The sequence below is a fragment of the Drosophila takahashii genome, chromosome 3L (genome assembly GCF_030179915.1).
Source record: "Drosophila takahashii strain IR98-3 E-12201 chromosome 3L, DtakHiC1v2, whole genome shotgun sequence".
Lineage (NCBI taxonomy): Eukaryota > Metazoa > Arthropoda > Insecta > Diptera > Drosophilidae > Drosophila > Drosophila takahashii.
This window is the reverse complement of record NC_091680.1, coordinates 14,723,149-14,746,558: the sequence shown is the minus strand read 5'-3', so window position 1 is coordinate 14,746,558 and position 23,410 is coordinate 14,723,149. Positions and strand designations below refer to the sequence as shown.

Genomic DNA, 23,410 nt, shown 5'->3' with positions numbered 1-23,410 from the left:
TAAATTTGAATATGATTTTGTGTATTTCTTTTGTTTTTATTTTCATTTCGTATTTTGTGTGCCTAAATTATTTCTGCACAATTTAATGAATTTGTTATGAAAACTATGAAGTTTTTGCTTTTGTTTACATTTCCACGTAATTAGTTGGCTAATCTAAACATTGGAACATTTTGAGTTGCTCGTAGTAATTTTTTTGCGCATTTTCCGCTCGTCTTTCTTTTTTTAGTATTTATTATTTACTTGATGTTCGGGGTTTTAATTATAAATGCTAATTACGATTATTGTTATTTTGGGATAGAAGGGGAGTGGGCAAAAGTGCGTTTTATGAATAAATATTTAAAATACAATATTGCAGTTGTTCTTTCATCTCGTAAAACTAATAAATGCGAAGCGAATGCATTCGAATGAGGCATTCATAAATCGAATTAATTAACTGGCTTAATCATATTTTATCTCTCGTTTAAATTGTTTGTACATAGCGACGTTGTGACTTAAATGACTAGTCTTTGGTTGTGTGTTTTGTCGTAAATTGTAATTGTTAAATGAAAACTTGAACTTTGCGTTTGCTTTGAAGAGGAATGTTTTGTTTTTGTTTTCGTTATGTTGTTTTGCTTTCTGCTTTTTTATCGAATTGAAATTATGCAATATTTAGTTGTTGAAGAAACTTCTGTTGCACGCTCCGGCTGCTAATTGCCAATTGGAGCGGACTGCAAAAAATATTTACAATTAATATACAATGGCGCGAGTTTTTGTTTACATTTATATAGTAAGTTGCTGCAATGTTTGATTGTTTTAAGTACTTTTGTTGGCTGTTTTGCTGAGCTTATTTTGTTGTTGTTGATATGCTTGTCATGGGTTTGCCATTACGAGTGCCTATTTAAAAATGCAAATGCCATTAGATGCTTGAGCTCATAATTTGATTAATGATTTAGCGGATGATATTGCGATTGCTGGCTTCTCACCGGACTTTCTCTTCAATTTTCGCTTTAACCTCATTGGGTTTTTGCCAGTTCCAGAAGCCATTTGCTCTCGTCATGGCCGAACAAGAGCGGAATGAAGTGAAAAGCCACAAAGTTGTGGCTCAATGTCTGCCCGGGACAGTTTGAGATACATTTACCCACAGGCCTTGAGCAGAAAATGTCTATTTAAACAAAAAACAAGTGGTAAATTTACGGGCTCTCCTCTATCGGCCACAGGATTACCCTTTAAAATTACACATGTATCCTTTATGGGCCGAGTTCGATATAACCGAAACTTTCCGGGGTATTTCGATTTAAACTTGTGGCATCATCGGCAGTTACCAGTTACCAGTTGGGTGCAAACAGAAAGCACGCCCTTTATTTGCTTTAATCCGACAAAATCCCTGTTCTAATGCCGAGCGGCAATAAAGGACGAAACGTGCATGGCATGTAAAGAGCATGTCCTGTGGCAACACCACACCGCAGCCCTCTCGCCTCTCGCCTGTCTGCCCCGATAGTTTGCGAAACGGAAACGGAAGTGACACTAAATTCGTTTCGGTTTTCCCAATTGGCGACACACACACACACACACTCGTAGTTGGAGATACATTTAGGGACTCCTAGCTGGATGAACTGGCGAAAAATAAACTTCACAAAATTGTTACGTGTAATCCCCTTTATGATCTGCACCCTGCCATGTGCGCTGCATCTCAAGTGGGTCCGCCGGCCATCCTTCCTCACTGCTGCCAAATCCAGGCGCAGTCCTGGCCCGTTTCTCAGCTGGCTATCACCATGGTGGCGGCCGTGGCTCCCGGTGGCCAGTTGGTGCCACCGGAACTGCTCGCTTCCGGCGGCAGAGGTGAGGCGGAGCCAATCGAGGACAGGGAGCTGCTGCTGTTCACCGAGTGCAGCTGCTGCGGCTGATGGTACTCCGGCTCCTCGTAGGCGGCGTCCTCCTCGCAGTCGTGCGGATACAGCGGCACATGGTGGTGTGTGTGGTGATGCTGGTGGTGCGAATGCGTATGTGAGTGGTGCAGATGCTGCTGCTGGTATGGATGGAAGTAGTGGCTCGATTGCTGCTGCTGCTGCTGTTGCGGCAACTGTAACTGCTGCTGCTGCTGCTGTGGGGCAGGCGGTGTGATCGACGACGACGCCGGCGAGGCACCACCAGAAGGTGGGTGGGGCAGTGGCAATGGCAGTGGCATGGGCAACGGCAGCACCACCGGCAGCGGCTGCAGACCTCGTATGCTGTCCGCCGGGTGGGCCGTGTAGATGTTGCTCCGCCTCAGGTGGTTGTTGTTTATGTTGCTGCTGCTGCCGTTGTGGTGGTGCGCACTGCCGGCAGCACCACCCGCCGTCCCATTGGCCCCGCCCGCACCACTCAAACCGTTGCCGTGGGCGCGCTTGTTGCGGGACCACCACTGCACGTGCGTGTCTGTTGGAGTTGGAAGTGGAGTTGCAGTTGGAGGAACCGATGCAGATGCCGCACATAAACACACACGAGATGGGTGCCGGAAAACAGAGAGAGAGAGGGGAGAAGAGAAAGGAGGGGCGGTTAGTTTGGTGGGTCACAGTTGCGAAAACAGTCGCCGAATGTTGTGAGAGTCAACACCGGTAAAGGCCTCGTAATGGCCAACTGCAAAGGGCACAGTGGATGAGGTTCTGACCGAAGTTTTAGAAATAGTAAAAAAATATTCAAAGGCTTCTAAATATTGAAATTAAAGGTTTATCTAATTATTACCAAGTTTATGTTTATTTTTTAGGTTTTAATGTCAAAACTTTTTTGGCTACAGAAGCTATATTCCTTTTTGTTAGTGTTTTTTTATTATTATAGATGAAACAATAATTTACATATATTTATTTATTTATTAATATTTTTTTATTGATTGGTTTTAGATATTTTGTTAAACCTTGACTGCCCATCCACTGTGCCCACTGTGTTTGGCTTACGCCCACTGTTTTTCGGCCAAGTTGGCCATGTTGCCATGTGGCCATGTGAGTACTCACCGTTGCGATTGTTGGAGGACTTTTTGCGCCGGCAGCGCACCACGGCAATCATGATGATGGCGCCTAGCAGCGCCGACAACACGGACACGATGATCAGCGTCAGTGGCCATCCCAGTTCTGTGGCCTTTTCTGCAAAAAAAATATAAGAATGGACGAAAGGGGTAACGGTTAGTAACGGCAGTTACGCAGCCCTCAGCTCAATTTTTTACACTGAGAAAAGTCTACCAAGAACAGGATTGCTTGCCTAATAAATTGTTTTTAATAATAAATTAAATTTATAGATCCAGAACCGTCTACAAAGTACGATATTGTTTCTTAAACTGAGAAAAGTAAATTTAAAACAAGATTATGTTATACAGATTGGCTAATTACTCTTAGTAATTAACACTGAAAAAAGTCTACATTCAACCAGATTAAGTTAGAAAAGTACTCCTACATCCCTACAGTTTTATGTTATCAAATTTTGTTGTCTTCAATTTTAATTAATAGTTTATGTCTAAGATGAAATCAAATTTTCAAAGTAATTTAAAAAGGATTTTGAATTTATTTCATTTTATTCTTTGATGGAGGATTAAGATATTCCGTTTCTGAATTAAGTATTTGATTTACTGTTTTTCTGTTTTTTATGCGATTGGACGTAGTTTTTCCGCCCAGTGAACCCATTTTTGCATTCGCACTCACCTATCGTGCCCTCGAACATGAAGGTGCTCTTGGTGGGCATCGCCCAGGAGCACAGATCACACGTGGTCAGGCCGTCGCTCAGCACCGGCTCGTCGACGAAGAAGGGCGGGCGGGGCGGGGGCGGCACGAAGCGACCGTTCCACAGGCCCTGTTCGCTGGCATCGAAGGCCATTGGCGAGCCGAACAAGTCGTCATCGTCATCGAAAATGTCGAATGTCACATCCCCGAAGCTGCTCAGGTCCTCCGCGGAGCTGCTGGCCACCAAACTGGCAATCCGCGGCGGACTGAAAGTGGGAAATGCGGATGCGGAGGGCAAGAGGGGTGCGGATGCGGACGCGGACGCGGATACGGATGCAGATACAGATACGGATGCAACTTGATTTACAACGTAACTGAGACGCGCATCGTTGCTGTAGTTGTTGTTCGCTACGGATGGCATTTTCCTTGAGTTTTCCGAAGGACTGGGGGGAGCTTTCCAGAAGGTGGAGGGTAGACGGGGCCTGCTGCAATCCTTTGACGCTCCTCGCTTATTGCCAGTTATCGCCGTTGTCTGTTAGTCCTCCGTTTGGCGCATGGTGAAGGGATTGGGATTTTCTCCGGGCGCCGTTCTTTTTCTTTTTCTTGTTCTTGCTGGCTGAACTGAAAGGAAAACGCAAACGGAAGGAGCAAGTTAGTTTTGCCAATTAAAGCCTTAATTGTGCTGTCAGTATTTGCGCATTTCTCCCCCCTCCCTGAAAAAGGAAAATAAGCTTTCACATTTTTCAGGCTCTGTATCTGTATCTCTAAGCCAGCTAGTCCTGGCCAAGTTAACATTCCCTCGCATGCCAGAGAGACTCATGTCAGCAATCGTTTCTCAATGACTTTTTTCTACCTATTTCCAATTTGTAACTCCCCTCTGCCCCCGCCCCCGCCGGCATTTGTATCTTTTCAGCTGGAAATTGAATTTTTGAACAGCTCTGCCAACGTATCTGCTATCTGGCAGATACTTCGAGTAGCAGAGCCGCACAGACAGACGAGGGGACTCTGGCTGCTAGGATGCTATAGATGCGGATACACATAGGACATCAACATCAGCATCACACATGGCAGGCACTGCTAACGAGAATTGACAGCTTGACAGTTCGATATCAGGCTAGAAGTCAGCATTAGTTACAGTTCTGAGTTCCCAGTGCCTCGAATTTGCTTTATTAAAAACATCCTCTATTGTGTCAGAGTTGCGCTCTCTTTCGATCCTCTTTCTCGGCACTTGTCTGAACAAACTTGATTTGCGAGGCAATAATCCTGATAAATTAACGCTAATTTGCAAGCTCCACGAGGGGGAGGAGAGGTGAAAAACTGTGCTCGGGCTAAACGACAGGTGAAAATGAAGCCGAGAGCTTCGTTAGTTGGCTTTATATTGCTCTGTAGATTTCCGCCTGGCCAAAACCAAATAAATCTGTTTCACTCCAGTTGGCAACCCTTTCACAAAGTTCTCGACTTCCATTTCGAACTACTCTTTTTTTCGTTCCGTTACCAAACCATCAGAGGCCGACACGTTTCAGGCATTAGCCGCTGAGGCTGCCGAAATTTTCAACGTTTTTCGCAGCAAACAAATGGAAATGCATACCGGATTGGGGCACCAAGAATATTTAACCTTTTACACAAGAAGAAATATTTTATTTATACTAAAAAATATATTTTTTAGATATAAATTCCATTTTCTAAACATTTCCATGACTCTATTGAAACTTTTCCCTATTAGTTAAATATTTTATTTTTGCTTTAAACCTTTTTTCCCTGTGTTCCTTTTCAAACATGGCACGCGCTTAATTACAGAAATGTATATTCGCTGGCTTGGGAATAAAAAACATAAAAAGTGGCCAGTTTTCCGAGGAAAGTTTAATTCCACTTGCGCAAATAATACTTCATATGCAGAAATGCAGCCGAGTGGCTAGTGCAGCTTGGAGGGGCGAGTTCGGTGTAAACGATATTTAGTCATTCTTGAAAATGAGAAAACGTGAGGCGCATAAATTGACGCGGACCCCGAGAACGGGCAGAAAACTGAAAACTGAACTTCCTTCACGCAAGCGAAATTGCGAATCCAACTGCGAATCTTTTGCTTTTTTTTCGTATTTTTTTTGAATGAATGAATGAACATGGAACGTAGAGTGGTGATGGAGATGGAGAGAGATACTGTGAAAAGCTGTGTGGGTGGCGGTAATACTTCTTCGTCTCCACTGACTGGGGCTATTAATAAATTTATTTTCGCTGCATGCTTGAAATAAATTGTAGAGTCACGTGAGCCCGAGCTCAGCGCACTTTGATTTTGATTTGCCTTTGATGGCAGTTGACTTGGTCTCCGGACTCCGGAGTCGAATTCGAAGTTGGGTCTTTGGCAATTCTATTGTTAAGTACAAGTCTGCGGCGACAGCTGTCATCTGGCAGTGCGTGGGCTCCATCTCCTAGCGATTCCCAATTGAATGTCCAAAAACGCGTCTTCAGTTTCAATCGGTTTTGCGTGGAAACGTGCCTGCCGGCGGCTTCCTCTGTTTGCCAATCGAATGGTAGATGTGATGGCACCACCGCCCACTATCCGGAAAACAAACAAAACGAGAAACGCCCAGGCCAGCAACAAAAATCGGGAAATGAAATGAAAATGAAAAGTAACAAACGGGGCTGCCCCATCAATAACTGCAGAATGCACAACAATCGATATTCACACATCGCCGAGATGGGAAAAGCAATTACACATGTCCTATTCAATTCCAGGCAGCATCGATTCAATATTTATATTTCCATTCATGACCCCCGGAAATCCTCGCCCTGATTTTTAATTAGTGCGAAATGTTTGTACATTATTTTCATTTATATTTCTCGGCCACCACCACTATTATTTGCCCTCGAATATGAGCGTGTAGAAATTATTATTGTTGCAGAGGGTTGGCCCACAAAAGGGGGGAGTTGTGAAAATTGCCAAAAATGTTTATTACGAGTTTTTGGCTCTCGAAATTAACACATACCAAATTAACATTTTCAGCTTTCGCCGCCCCTGCAACTTAATTACCTAAATATGTGAGCGAAATAATTCCATGCGTTTCACGTTAGGGAATAACTTAAGCTGCAGTTGAAATGGAAAAAATAGCAAAATATTTCAGAGCATTTAATTAAAGGCCGTAATCTGGGGAATTATTTATTGAATTCGAACGAATGCCTCTGATAAGAGCATTAAATCCCATTTAAAGGCAATTTTTAAGCCCCCAAAGGTCAGGGTAAAGGAATTTGCTTGCTTTAAACCCGCAGGGTCGGATGCTTTAAGCCCAAAATGTCAGAGGAAAGTCAGTCCCCTGCCACAATCAAAAATTGCTTCGGTTGCTCTATTTTATCCTTAAAGTCGAAGAGTCAGACATGGATATATATGTGGGGGACGTGTCTGGCATTTATTTTTTGGGTAAATAAATGCTGCCGGAGCAGCGACATAATATTGCACCAATAACAAGGAGAGGAAACTGTTGGCCAGGTCCGGAATTCTAGCAGAATAATTGAGTTAACTCGCTGGCATATAATATAAATTGGACTCGGACACAGCGCATGAAAATTGAAATTTTATTCAAATGCCCATGGACAAGTACTCAGCGAGGGAGATAAAAGTGACAGCCTTCGTTGGATTTACATAAATTATGAGGAGGAGAAACCAACTCATTTTGGAGTGCACTCCACAGAAAGCGATATTTGATGGGGATGTTGGGGGGAAAATTAGTTGATTTGTATGCGCGACCGAACGAAATGAAAACTAATAGAGTTGTATAACGAGTTCGAGGCCTGGGGCAAGAAAAACTGGAAAACCGCAGACCTTTATCTTCTGTTTAGGCTTAGGCGACCCTTCGGCAGCTGATAAACTTGGCGTTTTATTGCCAATTCAAATTCAAATCGAAATCATCGAATGTGAAACCGCGGGCTGGAATTTCGTTGTGGGATCTTCGCATCGTTGCGATCGATCGATTTTGAAATTACCAAACACACATATGCATAACACTAATGAATCCGAGATTAGATTTGAGATTTGGGATAAAACAAGCATTGTTGGGCACCTGACATGTTGGCCAGATAAACCCAAAATGGAAATAAACATTTCTATTTTCGGGAAGGTAGTTAAGATTGGGGAACAGTTAACAATGGTTAGGAGTCTCAGTCTAATTTTATGACCCTGTTAGGGATTTAAGTTGGAGATAAGTAAATTTAGAAATTACTGCAGCCGATATTCGGTCTTGTTTCTAATCCCCTTTCAGCCAAAAGGCATTGTCTTGAGCCCCGAAAACCAACTAGTTAATGCTGTTTTGGCTTACGTCAAAATTGATGAAATTTCAGCCCTTCCTCCCTGAAAATACCGTAAAGCATGCTGCCAAACAAAAGCCAAGAGATTTGAGATGCCATCGCTGCCTGATTTTCCCTTCTTGGCATCTCAGCATATCAAAACTGACTCTGAGCCACACACAGCGTGTGGGAGCTGCTGTTCTCCCTGTTCTGGGTTCAGTGCTCAGTGCTCTGTGTTCCCAGATTCATAATTTTCGACAAACAAATCGCTTTATAATCCCTTTTCAAACACACTCACCCAGCCGGCAGACACTTGGCTTCGTTCTAATCCTGAGCTGTCAATAAGACATTAATGCCTCGAGTATTCCGGGACCAGGGGCTGCGATCGAGTTACACAAAACGCATTCTGTTGAAAGAAAAAGGACGCTTGGGCCATAAAACCTCGCTCGTCTTTGAGATAGGGCTCAACACATTTTCCCCACACTTGTTGAGGAAACATAAAAAATGCCAGGGAGTCGGGGGCAGGGCACTTGAAATATTTAGGGTTGAGTTCGCTGCATGTTTATGATATATTTTGTTTAAAATTTAATTTTCACTACGACCCAAGTTATGACTGCGATGGGGAGTCCGTTTTCTTTCATTTCTGCTGCTGCTGCTGCCAAGTGTCTAATGCAATTTGCCTGCGAACAAACTCAATAAAGGCTGTCCTGAGTTGGATGGAGTTCCAGGGGGAAGGAGGAGCAGGAGCAGGTTCAACTGATAGATTCCCCGGGACAGCCGCGGGCCACACACGCGCATAAAGGAATAGAAGGCAGCTGAGAACCTCACCTTTTGGCTCGGGCCACTTGGCAATCATTTTTCTTGCCAGCGGCACTGGCACAGTGGAGCCTCGACAGGGGCTACCCTTTGGTAGAGGGGCCCACCGAGTTGTTCGCTTCATTCGGACTGCACTGTACAGTACAAAAGACCTGGCCTGCAGCCAGCAGCAGTCCATCCATATCCATCCATCGACTCCTGGGTCCCGATTCGAAGAGTCCCAGGGAAATAATCAAAGGCAGAAAGCGAAAAAGTAAAATAAATACGAAAATCAATATGTAGGCGTAAGCAGCAGCTACGTATCCATAAGGTACAGATACACACACACACAGGAAACATAAAATGAATTAATTCTTCGTTGTTAGCACAGGCGAACAGAGCGGTCTAATCGAAAAGCAAGTGAAAACTGCCACACCCCCCTTTACACAGAAATTTTCCTATTTGACAAGCTCGGTCCAAGATTATATGTTTAATCACATTTATTTAAATAATAATATCCTTTCAAAATGAAGTGAACTTTACATTTTATTTATTTCGGTTTAATGTCATAGTACATTTCAATTCCTAGCACCCTTCTATGAAACTGCAGAAATAGTGTGAGAAAATCTGTAGTATTTTCCCTCCGTGTACTCACTCCTTCCCCCGAAGAACAATAACTACTCCCAATCTGGTTGGTGGGCGTGGCTGGCAAAGACTGTGCAAACATGTTTAGGGCGGCTGAGAGCTGCAAAAGCCCGACAAAAAAAAACAAGGACAGAGACACAAATCTTGGCACATAAAACAATTAGCAGGCTGTGGCAGGGGAAAATGGGTATGGGACTAAGGACTATGCGGCTTAGTGGAGGGTGTGGCGAGAATAAATGACAACAGTTTTGGGGCTGTGGAAATTAGTTTGGATCCCCCATCCCTCCCTTGCCACAATCATATTTTATTCTATTTATTTTTCTTCATGTTTTTCGGGGCTGCAGAAATTTATGAATATTAAATGAGCAGAGTCAAAGCCAGCAGAAATTTATGGCACATGCAAATGCCTCATATATCAAGTGGCTGTGTGAAGTCATAAAGCACAACGAAGCAGGACGAGGGAAAAGGACAAATGTCCAGTCTCTAGGACAATGTCAAGCCGAGAGGACAGGACATGGCAGGACAAACAAATTTCCAATCGCAAGCAAAACATTTTCCCTGACATTAATAGCAAAATAGGAAAATACATATATGAGGAAAGAGGACTTCTATGCTTTATATAGCGATAATGCGGGGAGGCGGGGTATGTCATCATGTCTGCCTGCTTGACTGGCAAAAACAATAGATTAACGTTCTCTGCCTTTGTCCTGTCCGAAAGACGACAGAAAAAGGTCAAAGTTGGAAGGAAATCTGCAGAGTGCGGGACGAGATGTTAAAATAATAAAGAAATTGGGATGTGAGCAGAAAGATAAATTGAAATACGCATAAATATATTATCATGTCAGGGAAAAGTTTACCAGCAAAGTGGGGAGGAAGCAATATAGATAAAAATCTCTATGAACTGACCAATCTGGAAAGTTTTCTCCGGGCTACCAGGTTAACTGTTCACGCCCCCCAGAACCCAGAACCCTCAATCAAATTAACAACTTTCAATGGCTCTCAATAAACTCGATTCCAACTCTCACTCGAATCGAATTATAAACAAATAAATACATAAAACAGCCGGGCAGGCAAAGAGTTCCTTTGCCGGGGAGCTCATAAACCAAGCTAAAAACCGAGCACATAAAAGCCAATGCCAAAGCAGTCAACAATATTGGCCAAGACGACGCAAAATGGCCATCAACTTTAATTGAGTTGAAGAGCAAAGGAGAAACACCAGCACAACCAGCTGGAATAGAAGCAAAAAATATCTTCGAATAGGATGGTGGAGGGAGAGCCCCCGAACTGAGCGGAAGAAATTTTAGCAAATTAGATTGTTTTCCACTTGAGTTCGTTTTAACGCTTACAGACGCCCAGCAGTCAGGAGCCGGCCAAAGAAACTCCGGCTCGGAATGGGACTGACTCAGCTCAGCCTTGTAATCTCATTGCCATTCTTCTTCTTTTTGGGGCTGTGGTACCAATACTTGTTGTTGTTAGACTGTTTCGGAGTTACCTATCCACCTGCCCCCGTTTTATTGCAGTATTCTTACACTTGAAAAATATTTTGAAATTTATCAAACAACTTCCGAAACTCAAAACTAATACAAGGAATTTTTTATATAATTAAACTCTCTAATTTATTGATCAAAATAAATAAAAACGATTTATCCAGTAAAATAAATTTTACACGAATTAAATCAGTTTCCCTTTACAAAACATGTTTTAAGGATAAGTAATAAGTTAATTTTACTATCTAATGTTTATCAACAAACCATCATAGTTTTTTATAAATATCACAATTATCTCAGATATGTAAGCACTCAAACTTTTTTGTTTCTGTATTAACATGTTCATAAATTTTAAGACTTTTAATAAAAGTTACAACAGTGTAAAATTTTTTATTAATTTAACTTTCGCAGAAAAATTAAGTTAAAAAGTAAATTAATCTCCAGTCTTTTTTTGTCCGCGTGTAGTTACGCTTTTGAAGGCATTGCAGCCACCCACCGAGCGGCTGCGAAAAGCAGTAACAAGCCCGCGAAGAACAACGAGGGTAAGTGGAAACGTAGCCGGGTTTCCGTTCGCTGGAACAATCATCACTCACTCGGTCGGCACAAAATTGATGATAATAATCGCACGTACTGGCGGGGCCGGCAATTGTTGGGGAGTGGGTCCCAGTACCATTCGCAGTCTCAGTTCGCAGTCCCACCGGGCTGCTCCGCTTTTCGAGAGGCAGCAGTAATACCGGGGCTTACCGCCCGAACTCCGCTCCAGATGATGGCCAGCAGCTGCTCCAAAAGGAATCTCCAAAGGGACACCTTGCCGCGCTGTCATTAAAGCCAATAAAGTGGTCGCCAAATGACATTGTCAGCGCGTCGCTTCAAAGGCAGCTGTTGGCCCCCCCTATCTACTAAACCAAAAAAAAAGGAGGAAAAACACCCAACTCCCCACTCCCCACTGTACCTCACCGCGACGACCCCACTGTACCCCCGATTTTGCTCCAGTTTTTTCGTCTTTTTTTGTTTTTATCAGCGACAGCAAAAAATGAAGCGAATTTATCTCTATTACAGTTAGCTGCTGCCGTGCCACGCCCCTTTGTTGACGCGCCCATCATTTGTATTGTTGACATGTTGTGCCGGGGGGCGGGGGCGGAATGGGGGGCGTGGCTGGCAAGTGATAGAGCTGATACAGATTTGAGCAGACAGCTGTGGATGAGACTGAGCCTCGATTCCAGTACCAGGACTCTAAAAGCAAACTCGAGTTGAGCTCGCTTTGGACATTTTTGTGAAAAAATGATTGATGGTCCTCCCAAAACGATTTTCCACTTTAAAGCGGTCGGCGAAAAAAAACGAAATGTGAGTCGAAATTGCGCAGCTAGCGGAAATAATGGAAAATACTTAGCATACTCGAGATAATCTATGCGAAAATCTAGGTTGTGGTTAGGGAGTTTATTAATAATATTTGTTTATGAAATATAATAGGTCTTTAAATAAGATTGATAACTTAAAGCTATTAAAGATATAATATCATGGCATATTAATCAATTTACTTATGTATTTTGTTGAGGTTTAAGATATTATTTTATTACTAGTAAATTTCTTAGTGAAAGGCAACCTGTTTTTCTTAATCCACTTGCAGAATTAATCTTCACTGCCCAACCCACCGGGAATGTTCCCACAGTGAAGACTCTCCCCGCACTCTGCGCAATAAATCAACTTTAACAATTTTCCAAATGTAAATATCATAAAAGATTGTTAACATTAACTGTCTAATTTGTTGTCATTCCGAGTGGCCGCCACCATCATCAGTCCCACATTTTAGATGTTTCAGCGGTTGTAGCTGTCGTCGTCTTCGCCTCTCGAGAGCTTCTTCAGTAAGCAGTAGAAAAGCAGCAGTTCGAGTAGCCGCTACACGATGAAGAGAAGGCGGCAAAATGGCCTGCAGCAGCGGTTCTGGCCCAAAACGGGGGGAAGAAAACATCAACAACAACGTGAAAAGCTACTCAACCAGCAGAAAAGCAGAAGTGGAAACGTGTTTGAGGAACCCGCACGCTAATAACTCCGCTTTTGACGGCGGGTAAATTAATGACAGACCAAATCATTTTAGCCAACTTAAATCACCGTAAATGCAGCAGACACAAGATGAAGTAGCACTCTCAGATGGAACCTCCTAAATTTTGGACAAACATTAATAAACCAAAGGCTTTTAGAGCTTCCCCAAAAAAAGAAACCAAACCAAAAGAGAAAAACAAAGAAAAAACGCTGCGCTGCAACTGCATGCATAATTTGCCGACCAACGGTTTCCACTAAAAGTTTTTCACTCGAACGCGACGAAGGTTTTTCCTTTTCTCTCTCTCTCTCTGAAAAACCGTTGTCTTGTCTGCGGCGGAAGATCCGATTCCGAATCCGAATCCGAGAGTCCAGGGCCATGCCATGACCATGACCATAGCTATTCGGATAGATATAGCCTTCCCATAGTGGCATGAATTCCAAATGGAGACGACATGAAAAACCTTTTATCTAAAAGTGCTTTCTGCTTTCCCCGCGCTCTCTTTTCTTTTACCCTGCCATCTTTAGCGAGATGTCTGTATTAGCCGGGCAAATGCAACTGGAAATTAAGCAACAGACAACAGTCGACTGAACAAAGCAAAGAGGAGACAAAACTAAAACACTGGGCCCAATAATTTGTGGCTGCAGCCGAAAAAATACTCGACAAAGGAAAAAGCACCACAAAAAGTGGGAACCAAAAATACAAAAAACAGAGGCCGCTAATTTAGTTACTAACGCTTCCCGAAAACCAAACAAAAAAACCCCAAAAGACCCGAAAAACCCTCATGTACCTGCGGTTAACTGGCCAGTGCAGTTTAGTGTTTTGTGTTTGTTGTTTGATGGAAATTGTGTAGCCGCCGCTGCTGATGATGGCTAATTAGTTGGGCTTCCCTGCCCTTTTCCCCCAGAAAAACAAAAACAAAAATCTATCATATCATGATGTCTTAGTTCGCCGCCTAGAACAACAATAGTTTGGTTTTTTTTGTCGGGCTGAAGAACTCCCCTAATTGCCCTCCTTTGTTGGGTGAAAATTACTGCACATTAAATGGCAACCGAATTTTCTATATATATTTTTTGGCTTTTCAACTCTTCATCCCCGACCGCAATTTAATTGGTCTAATAAAAGTTGGGCCCCAAAAAAGAGAGCATCCATAGATGTACTGTCCAATGTATATATACATATATTTTAATGCTAATGTGCACACATTTGTCGGGCAATCCACATTAATCAGCATTGGGGCAGACCGAGGGCAGCAAAAATAAATATATCGAGGTTTTATTTTTATAATGCTGTGCAGCGAGGGAATTACGTAATATATGTTTGCGGTTTCACGGTTGGTTCTGGGATTGGAGTTGTGTTCTCGGCTTTTCGAACCAACTAAAGTTTTAATTATAAAAGCGGTTTCAATTGAGCGAAAAAGAGAACAGGAATCATCAGTAGAAACAAGCAAGTGCAAAGTATCGCTGTTTGTTAAAAGGGCTTTAACGGAATATTAATTTATTTTTATCACCTAAATTGTACACCTTTCTTCACCCTTAAACCCCCTTTAAGTGTGTTCCTTGTTGAACTCTTACAAATATCTGAAATTATTCTCGGTTCTCTCCTCTAACCTGTTTCAGTTTCATTATCTTGCGACTACCTATTGATATCCAACACATAGGAATGCCACACTCACTTCCAACCCTCAATTTCCCCGAATTTCCGAACCCTTTAGGCAGCTTTAGACACACATTCCGCACATATTTTCCCACTCGCACTTCACTTTGGGCAACCACAACACAAACAGCTCCTTAACTAAATGGGCATGCAAGGCATATTACATTTCCTCGCCCGACCCGGGAATCTTCCACCTGTCTGAAATTAAATGCCGACTCCAACACCTTCGCCCACTTCCACAACCTGCGTGTTTCCCGATATTTGTTTTAATTTTAAGCTAGCCGCAAAGTCAAAAAGTTGCACCCACGCCTCGGGGTCCGAAAACCGAAAACCTAAAACCAAACCAAAACCAAGAACCGAATGAACCTTAGCCAAATGATGCGTGAAATTCAATACAGTAGCTGGGCTACTCCCCTTCTTCTTCTTCTTTTTATATTTTCAGGACCCGGGTATTTTAGTGTAAACACAAGCCGCATAAGAAAGTCCTGGATTCCGAGGGCAGTAAAAAGGATGAGTCGGTGATGGGGAAGGGGAGGGGCAGGACGAAGGACGATGATGGGCTGACTAAGTGTTCCTCGAGTTTTATTTTTTTCGGTTCGCTTAAGGTTTGGGGTTCTGGGTTCTGGTGGTGTTTGTTTTTCGCTTTGCCGAATGTGTGAAAAGGCATCAAATGGCGTTAAAAATGCTTAAGTACACTAAGACAAGTTAACACTCCAAGAATCCTTTATCTTTATACACAAACAAAATCACAGCAAATAAATGTTAAGTGTTTAAAGAAAAAGTTATTCCACACAATATTTTATCTATAGGTTAGAAAGCATCTAAAATACATTTATTTTATTGTTTTCTTTGTAATTTAAACTAATTTATTTTTAACATTTTTAAAAATTTTTAAACATGCTCAATCAAACGACAAAATAATTTTTTAAATGTGAGATTCCATATCATATTATATACCATCCATATCTTGGACTTAAACATCCAGGACCTTGAGACTTTTCTCCAAGTGCACATGTCAGTCAGTCCGGGCAGCTTAAGGAAGGGGTTTGCTGGATCTTTTGGGCTGGATTCTGTCTGTGGGCTTGGGATTGGGATGCGGTTTGGGATTGGCACTGGCACTGAACCTGCTGCGACCATAAATTCCATTGATTGTTGCGCCAGCGTTTTGTATGACAAGTTCGAAGTCTTGTATTGTCTGTCGCCTCGTTTTTTTCTTGCGTTTGTATGACTTCTGTTACCAGCCAGCCATCAGCCACCAGCCACACCTTGTCCCCTTCCGCCCCTGAAAACCGTGGAACCCCCCTGAAACTCCACCACTGCTGCCACTCACCTGCCAGCATTCGTTTGTTTACTGCCTGCTGCCGCTGCCGCTTCTTTAGTTTCTTGAGTTTCCCTGGCCCGCATGTCACATAAACCGCATCTGGGAGTCATCAGAACCCCGACACTTGGGAAGTGTGAAGCGGAAACCAAACAAAAGCCGCCTAAAACAACTGCAGGTAAGACCTGGCCAGCAGATAAGACGTCTGTCTGCCGTCCTGGGCATAAGCGAATTTTAATATTGTATACAGAAGACAGAAGAAGAAGAAGAGTGTTGCAGAGACTCAATCTCCTCAATCTATTCAATCTCAGCGGCGCTTGCTTTTCTCACTTTTAGTTTTTGTTTACCTCGGAATGGGGAAAACTACGGGAAACTTTAAGAAAAATCTCCCGAAGTGCCCGGGCTTTTTGATGGCCTTTTTACACCTCCCCGACTCCCCGAGAGCAGCGAAACTATCTCGGATCTCATTCCGCTGGCCTTTTATTTGAGTTGTCGCTGCTTACTTAACAACTTGTCGCCTCGATTGCCCTCTGCCCTCTGCCTTCTACCCCCCTGGAAAATGCTCCCTTTTTCCCCTTCTTGGGTATCAAAATTGCCAGCATGTCCTTTGGCCAAAGGCATAAAAAGCTGACACGGGACTCCGTTTTTTTCCCCTATTCTTTGCGCCCTTTCCTTATTTTTTTGACGGTTTTGTTTGCTGGCCTCCTTTGCATAACTGGCTACAAATTTTCCTTAGTGCCCTCAGCGCCGCCAAAGTTGGCCAAGTTGGAAGTCTGAAGGGTTTTCCAAGTGATGGAAACGAAATTTTTGACACGCGCCCTGAAATTTGAAGAGGTAAAGCTTTTCGGGGAAGAAGTTTTCTAAAAAAAAATAAAATCTAGTCGCAACTAAAGTTTTCAGATTCAAAGCCACATACTCTTAAATTGCATTTGGGAAACTATTTTCAGATAAGTTCGACTTAAATGTGCATATTCCATTTCAATTTCGCCCATTCGCCATTTGAAAAGCATTTCAAATAATTTCCAACTTTTTCCTTTGTCACCTAAAAACTTTATCCTCGAAGGCAGCAGGAACTTGAGCGAACACATTCGGCCATCACTTATTGTTACTGTCGAAAATTCCTTTTCCACATTTCCATTGCCATCGAACTTGGCCACACACACAAACTTGGGCAAACTGCTAAATCCTTTGGCCGGCGAGAAAGAGATAGGAAGAGAGGGAAAGAGCAGGAAAGCCAATCTCTTTTTAAGCTGTTCAACAAAAAAACTTTCACTTTGTTGCCCAGGACGATCAACGCCAAAAGTTTGGTCCTGCGGGAGGCAGTGGCCGCGGGGAAGAGGAAGGGGGAAAAGTTCTAAAAAGTTCCGGTATTAAGTCCATTTAACCCGCCATTGAACTTTACGCCTCAACGACCAGCTAATGCAACAAAAACTGCAAAACCAAATCTACGTAAGACCAACAACCGGACTTAAAAACTAAAAGGAAAAAGGAGGAAAAACTATAGTAACCAAAGGACCAGCAAGGACAACAAAGTAAATAAGCAGCAGGACGAAAATCGAGCAGGCAAATGTGCAAAAAATGGAAAATGAAACGAAAAACTTTTGTGGCAACAGAATTTTCCCTGTTAGCTGGTTTCTTTTTTTCTTGTTTTTTTTTTTTTGGTCCTGCAACCTGCAGGGAAAAAAGAGAGGAGAATTCAATAAAATAACGCTTTCCATCTGGGCAAAGTAGTAAGAGGACGAAACTAAAATAAAGTTTTCCCCGTGCGCCGAAACAAGGACAATTTTCGTGAAATTTGTACAGCCACGCCCCCCTCGGGGCGCCCCGTTCCCGCCCCTTTGGATCACGAGGTTCGCACCACCACCGTACCTCCATTTTGGCATTAAAGTTTAACAATGGACGCTGGGCGCGTGTGAAAGAAAGGAGCGAAAGAGCGAACGGAAGTGAAAGAAACCGCAAAAGTATATCAAGAAGAAAAGAACAGGGAAGCGGAAGAAAAGGGGGCGAAGGAAGAAGAAGGGGAGGGGGGCGTGGCATCGGCGGCCATTTGTACTTAAACTGATCTATTTTTGTTGTAGCTCAAGTTTCTGCCCCAGCATCTGTATCTGTATCTGTGTATCTGTCTCCATGTCTCCATGTGTAAGCGTGCGTTTATCCTGCTTACAGTTACACAGATAAACATTTTCGTTAGGGACAAAATGCACGAGGACGAAACTAAGAAGGGGGTTTTTTGGGGTTAAGCATCCTCGAGTAACATCCTTGGCTGCCTGCATCCTCATCCTTTCACATTTTGCGTGTGACTTGTTTGAATGCATACTTTGTCTGGCGCAAGGAAAATGTTAAATTCACAGGCAGCATATGCTGCAGTGGATAAAGTAGCTAGTCAGGGGCGTGCTAAAGGGGGTTTACTAGCTAAACTATTATCTTAAGGATTTTTATTGATATTTTGGTTTATTTATATCAGATATATTCTTTGAAATTTGTTATAAATCTCTTAATTTGCCTTGAAGGAAATATCTTTAATTCTATCTCATTTTTAAGACACCTCCTTGAGCATCCCTGTGCATTCCGCCACTGCCTTCGCCTCGCACAACTTGCTATTATCGCAAGATAAATGCCAGTTCCACATAACTAAGACTTACCCAGAGAGTCCTGGCTCCTGGCTCCTAGCTGCTGCTTGCTCCAGCAGCTGGATGCTGGTTTTCAGGCTGCTTGGCTGAGTCCGACAAAGCTGCTAAGCCGCCAGCAAGGATAAGCAGTGGAGAAAAAGGAGCAAGGAGAAGAGGAACAACCTGCATAACTGATGGCTCCACCAGATGCAGGCCTCCCACAGGATCTCGCTGGGCGTGGATCCTGGAACGATGGCATTTGCGGCATCTGCACCGAGGTCCTGTGCCGGCATAACTGCGCCTCGGAATTTTAATAGAGCAAATTTCAACAACAAGCCGGAAAAAGAAGAGCGAATAGAGAAATGCGGGCGGAAGAAATTGCACGGCATCTTATTCTGCGCTGGTAATAAAACTTCAAAATGAAGTTTAGAAAACTTTTTAAATGCCTTTCGCCAAGTCGATGGACAGGAGGCGGTTTCTTCTGTGAGAGCTGCGAGAACTCGCCCCCAACAATTTAACCACGCACAAGGCGCACACCCACTGAAAAAAAGGAACGAAAAAAAAAATAAATAAAACAGGGCCATAATAATGATGATGACGCCTACAACACAACGCCCACGGACACGCCCCCTTTTGGCAATGGCCCCTCGTAGGATCCGCGCAAAATGCTAAACGGGCCCCAAGGACTAAAGCAGCCAGGACACACGGCTCGGCTCGGCCAGCTTTTTGCAAATTTACGATTATGATTATTACAAGTCGACGTTTTCCGCCAAGGATTCCTGGATGTAGCCAATGTGGGAGTGAGTCTGACATTTGGACAGCTTCGGAGGGGGATCCCCATCTCCCCGAGATGAAGAACAAGTGCAAAAGAATGCGTCAAGGCATTTTAGCACTTTGCCCCCGGACCAAAGTCCCAGCTGAAAGCCAGAGACACGAATGTACATACATATAACAGCCGGGCCAAAGTTGTGCCAAAGTTATTACAACTCTTAAAGATGCCACGGGGCCAGGATGTATCTTAGGGATGTGCTCGAGTGGTGGGTTGTTGGGTGGATGGGCGGAGACATTGACCTCCAGCGGGTTGTTGGACAGCGTCTGGAAATCGGCAAATTCCATGGGGCATAATAAACGTAAGATAAAAGTCAAAGAGGGACAAAAATTATATAATAAACTGTACAGCGAAATGAAATTATTGCAACGAGGGTGGGCTGGATATTACTTGGGGGAAAAGGGGCGAAGAAGGATGTTATCGGGGGGCTTTGCTGTACTGCTCTCGACAATGGTAAATAAAAGTTTGATGTGCAAGCATTTCGAGGAGCTGGCAAAGTTTGTTTGCAGGTTTTGGGTTTGGGAACACTCTAAATGGAGTTGGGTTTTCTGAATTTTACGGTTTCTTTTCATTAAATGTCAAGTTAGGAACAACTTAATAGGTTTTCTAATTAATAGAAATTAATAAAGTTAATAAAAATGTAAAAATTTAAAAAAATAATAAAAAGGTATTTAAATAATATTTTTAGAAAAGTGAGGATTATATTGGCATTTAAATTATATTTTTTAATAATAATTAAATAAAATAAAATTAATCTATATCTTAATTGTAGAGTATTTATAGGATCAACAAATACTTTTTGTACCTGGCTTGTTTTTAAAACTTTAAACTTTTTATTACTGGGGAAGGGAGATCGACAAAAAAGCGCTTCTCTGGATACTGTTAAAATAATTCTGGAGTTTTGGGCTGGGTGCTGTGGACACACCTACACACAGACACACGTACACCGGGGAGCACAACAATAAGTCAGGAATGCAGGTGGGTAAGGGGATCCAAGGGGAAAGGTGGAAAAGCACAGGGCGCTTTGGGCTTATCAAGTTGAGCGCATCAAATTCTCAAAAATAATATACCAAATCATAAAAGCATGACGATGAGCAATTTACCAAAGGCAAATACTCAGAGACGAAACAAACACGGGAAAAAATGGGACGGCGTATGGAGGCAAGAGATTCAAATCAAGAACGTGCCCCAAACGAAGAAGAAGTGCCCCAGTCAAGACGATTATGTACGTATAAATAGGTGTATTTTCGGTTGCGTTGCAAGAACAACAAACTAAATGATTAATGATGAACCGCTTTTGTCTGCAGCCCATTTCATTTTCACTTTTCCTCCTCCGAGGCATCAGCTCATGCCCCACAATTGAAAATTGAAAATGTTATTTCTCAACTTGAACTTCGATTGCTGCCATCTCTCTCGTCGCTTTCCACTGCCGGGCAGTAATCACTTTGTCATTGCCATCATTTTTCAGCATCAATTGTTTAGCGGCCCGACATAAATTCACTTCAGAACTTCAGAGCCTAAAAGAGAACCCGTTCGTTCAGCGTCTAATGGAAATTGAGAGATACAAGCTACAAGAATCGAAGCCGAGCGGTCTGCAGCCATCACAAATGTATCTGCAGTTGGGAAAACTCGATGGGTCCCTCGGCCTGATGGAGTGGACTTCCCTGGAATTGGCCTACAGCCTGGCCCGCTTTTAAGTCGCACCGAAGAAGAGAGATCAAAGGAAATGTTACTCCTCGAAGAAGTTTACGAATCACAGTTGAAGTCGAACAACTTGTGGTTCCAATACATCAAATGTCATGGTAGTTCTATATAAATATACCATATTATTAGATATACCTATAGCGAATCGTCAAAATGTCAAAGCCTTAAATTTCTGTTAGTCACACTCGTATTGGTAAGATCAGGCCCAAGTTTCCTACCTATATCGATCGAATCGCCACGGACTATGGGTTGGACACTCGGACTTTTGCTTTTTCTTTGTGCAGGCGCTCTAACTAATCAACAAGAGAATAGTGTGAATAGCATAGTAGTTAATGGCGGTGCCATATCAGTGAACACCTCCACATCTGGCTTGGATAATGCCTCGGGGAATTCCGTAGTTCCAGGACCGGGGTTCATGCAAGAAACCAAAATCGGCGATGTTCCCGGTAAAAAAGGTCCCCCATTGAAGGGTCTTGGTAATAATATTGTCATTACGAGCGAGAGCAAGCATAAAGCGAACGGTAAGGTGAACGCAGTTAACAGCAAGGTTCAATCGGTGACGAAAAAGCCCAAGACAAAGACCAAGACCGCCACCCGCAAAGCCAAAGGCTGAATTGGAATGACCTTGGAATAATCGAACAGGCGATCGAACTACGATCATATTTTAAGAATTTGTAATAAATGCATTCTGATCCTTACTCAAGCTTTTTCTTACAATATCAAGTCAAGCAACAAGATATATCTAATGGTTTCTCAATTTAACTATTTATACAAATATGTCATATTTTGAAAGTTACATAATCCCATTATTGTGAGATTTTATAGTTCAAAAATCGTTTGTATAAAGCTCATTTTATTTGTACAAATATGTCATATTTTGGAATTTATGTAATGGTATTATTCTTATTAGACTTGTCTGGACAATCGAAAGTGTAAATAGCGTAACTAATTAGAAGAGATCAAGGGGGAAACTAATATGTGGGCCTCTAAAAAACCCTATTGTTTTGATTTGTCCAAAGACCTTACCATTTACAGGTAAATACTTCCAGAAATATTTCAAAGAAAGGGAAATGTCTATAATGAGACTGCTAGACTGGAAAAAATCTTAACTAACTAGGAATTTCATGGCACGAATTGATTGGAGATTCGAGAGATGCTGAATTCTTGAAACTCACCTCGTTTTGATTTGTCGGTTGTCGGTGCCAATTAGCCCGTTACGTTGCCAATTGGAATGTTCACTTGACTTTGTGTTCAATGCGGTTTTTATGGCCAATGTTGTAGATGCTGCAGATGTTGCAAGTGTGTTGCTGTTGTCCTTTCACACGGCGACAACGCGGCGTAGACGTAATCCACAACTTGAGTACCGTTTAGTGGCTGCTGTTGTTGTTGTTGTGTTGCAAGGATAACGGTAATTAACCCGTCGGGGTCGCCTGGCCGCAATTGCATGCCAGTCGTTGGGTTATTGGCCGCCACCGAGCCGCTCGCTTGACACTTTTCAAACTTTTTCTCTTAGTTGGTTAGCTTTATTTTTTTATATATTTTTTCACTTGGCTAATACACACACATAGGTATTTACTACACACTCACACGGACACACACACTTCACTATGCGCTAATTTTTTTATTCCGCGGCTGCATTTGCTTGCCTTTTACACTTTTTGCCTGGGTCCGCGTTGTAAATCTTAGCGCGTTGTTTTTAAAGAAAATTCCAAAGACGACGACAACGGCCGTGTTGTTCTGTATGTGTTTTTCCTTACGTTTTTTTTAACTTTGTTTTTTTTTTGTTGCTTTTTTTGCCGGGTCTGGCGCTCCGGCGGCAGCTCTTCCGCAGAAACAAGCTTCCAAGCAGGTTGACCAAGATGCAGCAAGGAGTTCGAGGTGGAGGTGAAGGTGGTCGCTGGTCGGTGGTCGCTAGTCGCTTGCTGCTGCACAAGTTGCAGCCAGCTGAAGAAGAAGTTGCAAGTTGCAGAGGGGCGCGGCTGCGGGCTACAATCTGCAATCTGTTTGTGGCATTAAATCAGTGAACCAAGACGCTCCGCGGCCAGATTTGTTTATGCCTCCTCACTGGTTATGCAAATTTGTACTACAGCTGTACGTACAGCTCAATTAACGCGGCATTCTTCGACTGGAGTTGGAGATTCCCGAACCGCCGATCGCACATTGATCACAAAAAAATCACTTGAAATCGAAGCTTTGATATCATATCAAATCGAATACAGCGGAAACCTGGTTTGAAACTTTCGGGGAAACTAATGTTGCTGTTGTATTTCCAATGTTGCTGCTGTGTTGCCAATGTTGCGAGTTGCTGGTCTTGATGTTTTGTGTGTCCGCGGCCCGCTGACTTTTCGGCTGGCAACGTTTCGAACCGGTCTCAAGTACATACTGAACGGCA

At 42.9% G+C, this 23,410-nt stretch overlaps 2 protein-coding genes across 2 annotated transcripts; one reads left to right on the top strand and one right to left on the bottom strand.

Moving 5' to 3' along the window:
* Positions 1-20: 20 nt before the first annotated feature.
* On the bottom strand, positions 21-23,410 carry LOC108066590 (uncharacterized). Its single transcript, XM_017155168.3, has 4 exons — positions 22,194-23,410; positions 3,648-4,286; positions 2,967-3,095; positions 21-2,394 (listed from the first exon to the last, which is right to left on the bottom strand). The coding sequence occupies exons 2-4, from the start codon at positions 4,084-4,086 to the stop codon at positions 1,736-1,738; spliced, it is 1,227 nt and encodes a 408-aa protein (XP_017010657.2). The 5' UTR covers positions 4,087-4,286; positions 22,194-23,410; the 3' UTR covers positions 21-1,735.
* On the top strand, positions 21,230-21,716 carry Sfp65A (Seminal fluid protein 65A). The gene has a single exon (XM_017155169.3). It carries the CDS (start codon positions 21,263-21,265, stop codon positions 21,629-21,631), a length of 369 nt encoding a protein of 122 aa, XP_017010658.2. The 5' UTR covers positions 21,230-21,262; the 3' UTR covers positions 21,632-21,716.

Bases quoted from the DNA above. Each gene is read 5' to 3' on its own strand.
- LOC108066590 (XM_017155168.3), bottom strand. From the start codon at position 4,086: ATGCCATCCGTAGCGAACAACAACTACAGCAACGATGCGCGTCTCAGT. The intron at 3,096-3,647 runs GTGAGTGCGAAT...TTTTTTTTGCAG, and splicing joins CATGTTCGAGGGCACGATAG to AAAAGGCCACAGAACTGGGA. The intron at 2,395-2,966 runs GTGAGTACTCAC...CAACTCCAACAG, and splicing joins GTCCTCCAACAATCGCAACG to ACACGCACGTGCAGTGGTGG.
- Sfp65A (XM_017155169.3), top strand. From the start codon at position 21,263: ATGGGTTGGACACTCGGACTTTTGCTTTTTCTTTGTGCAGGCGCTCTA.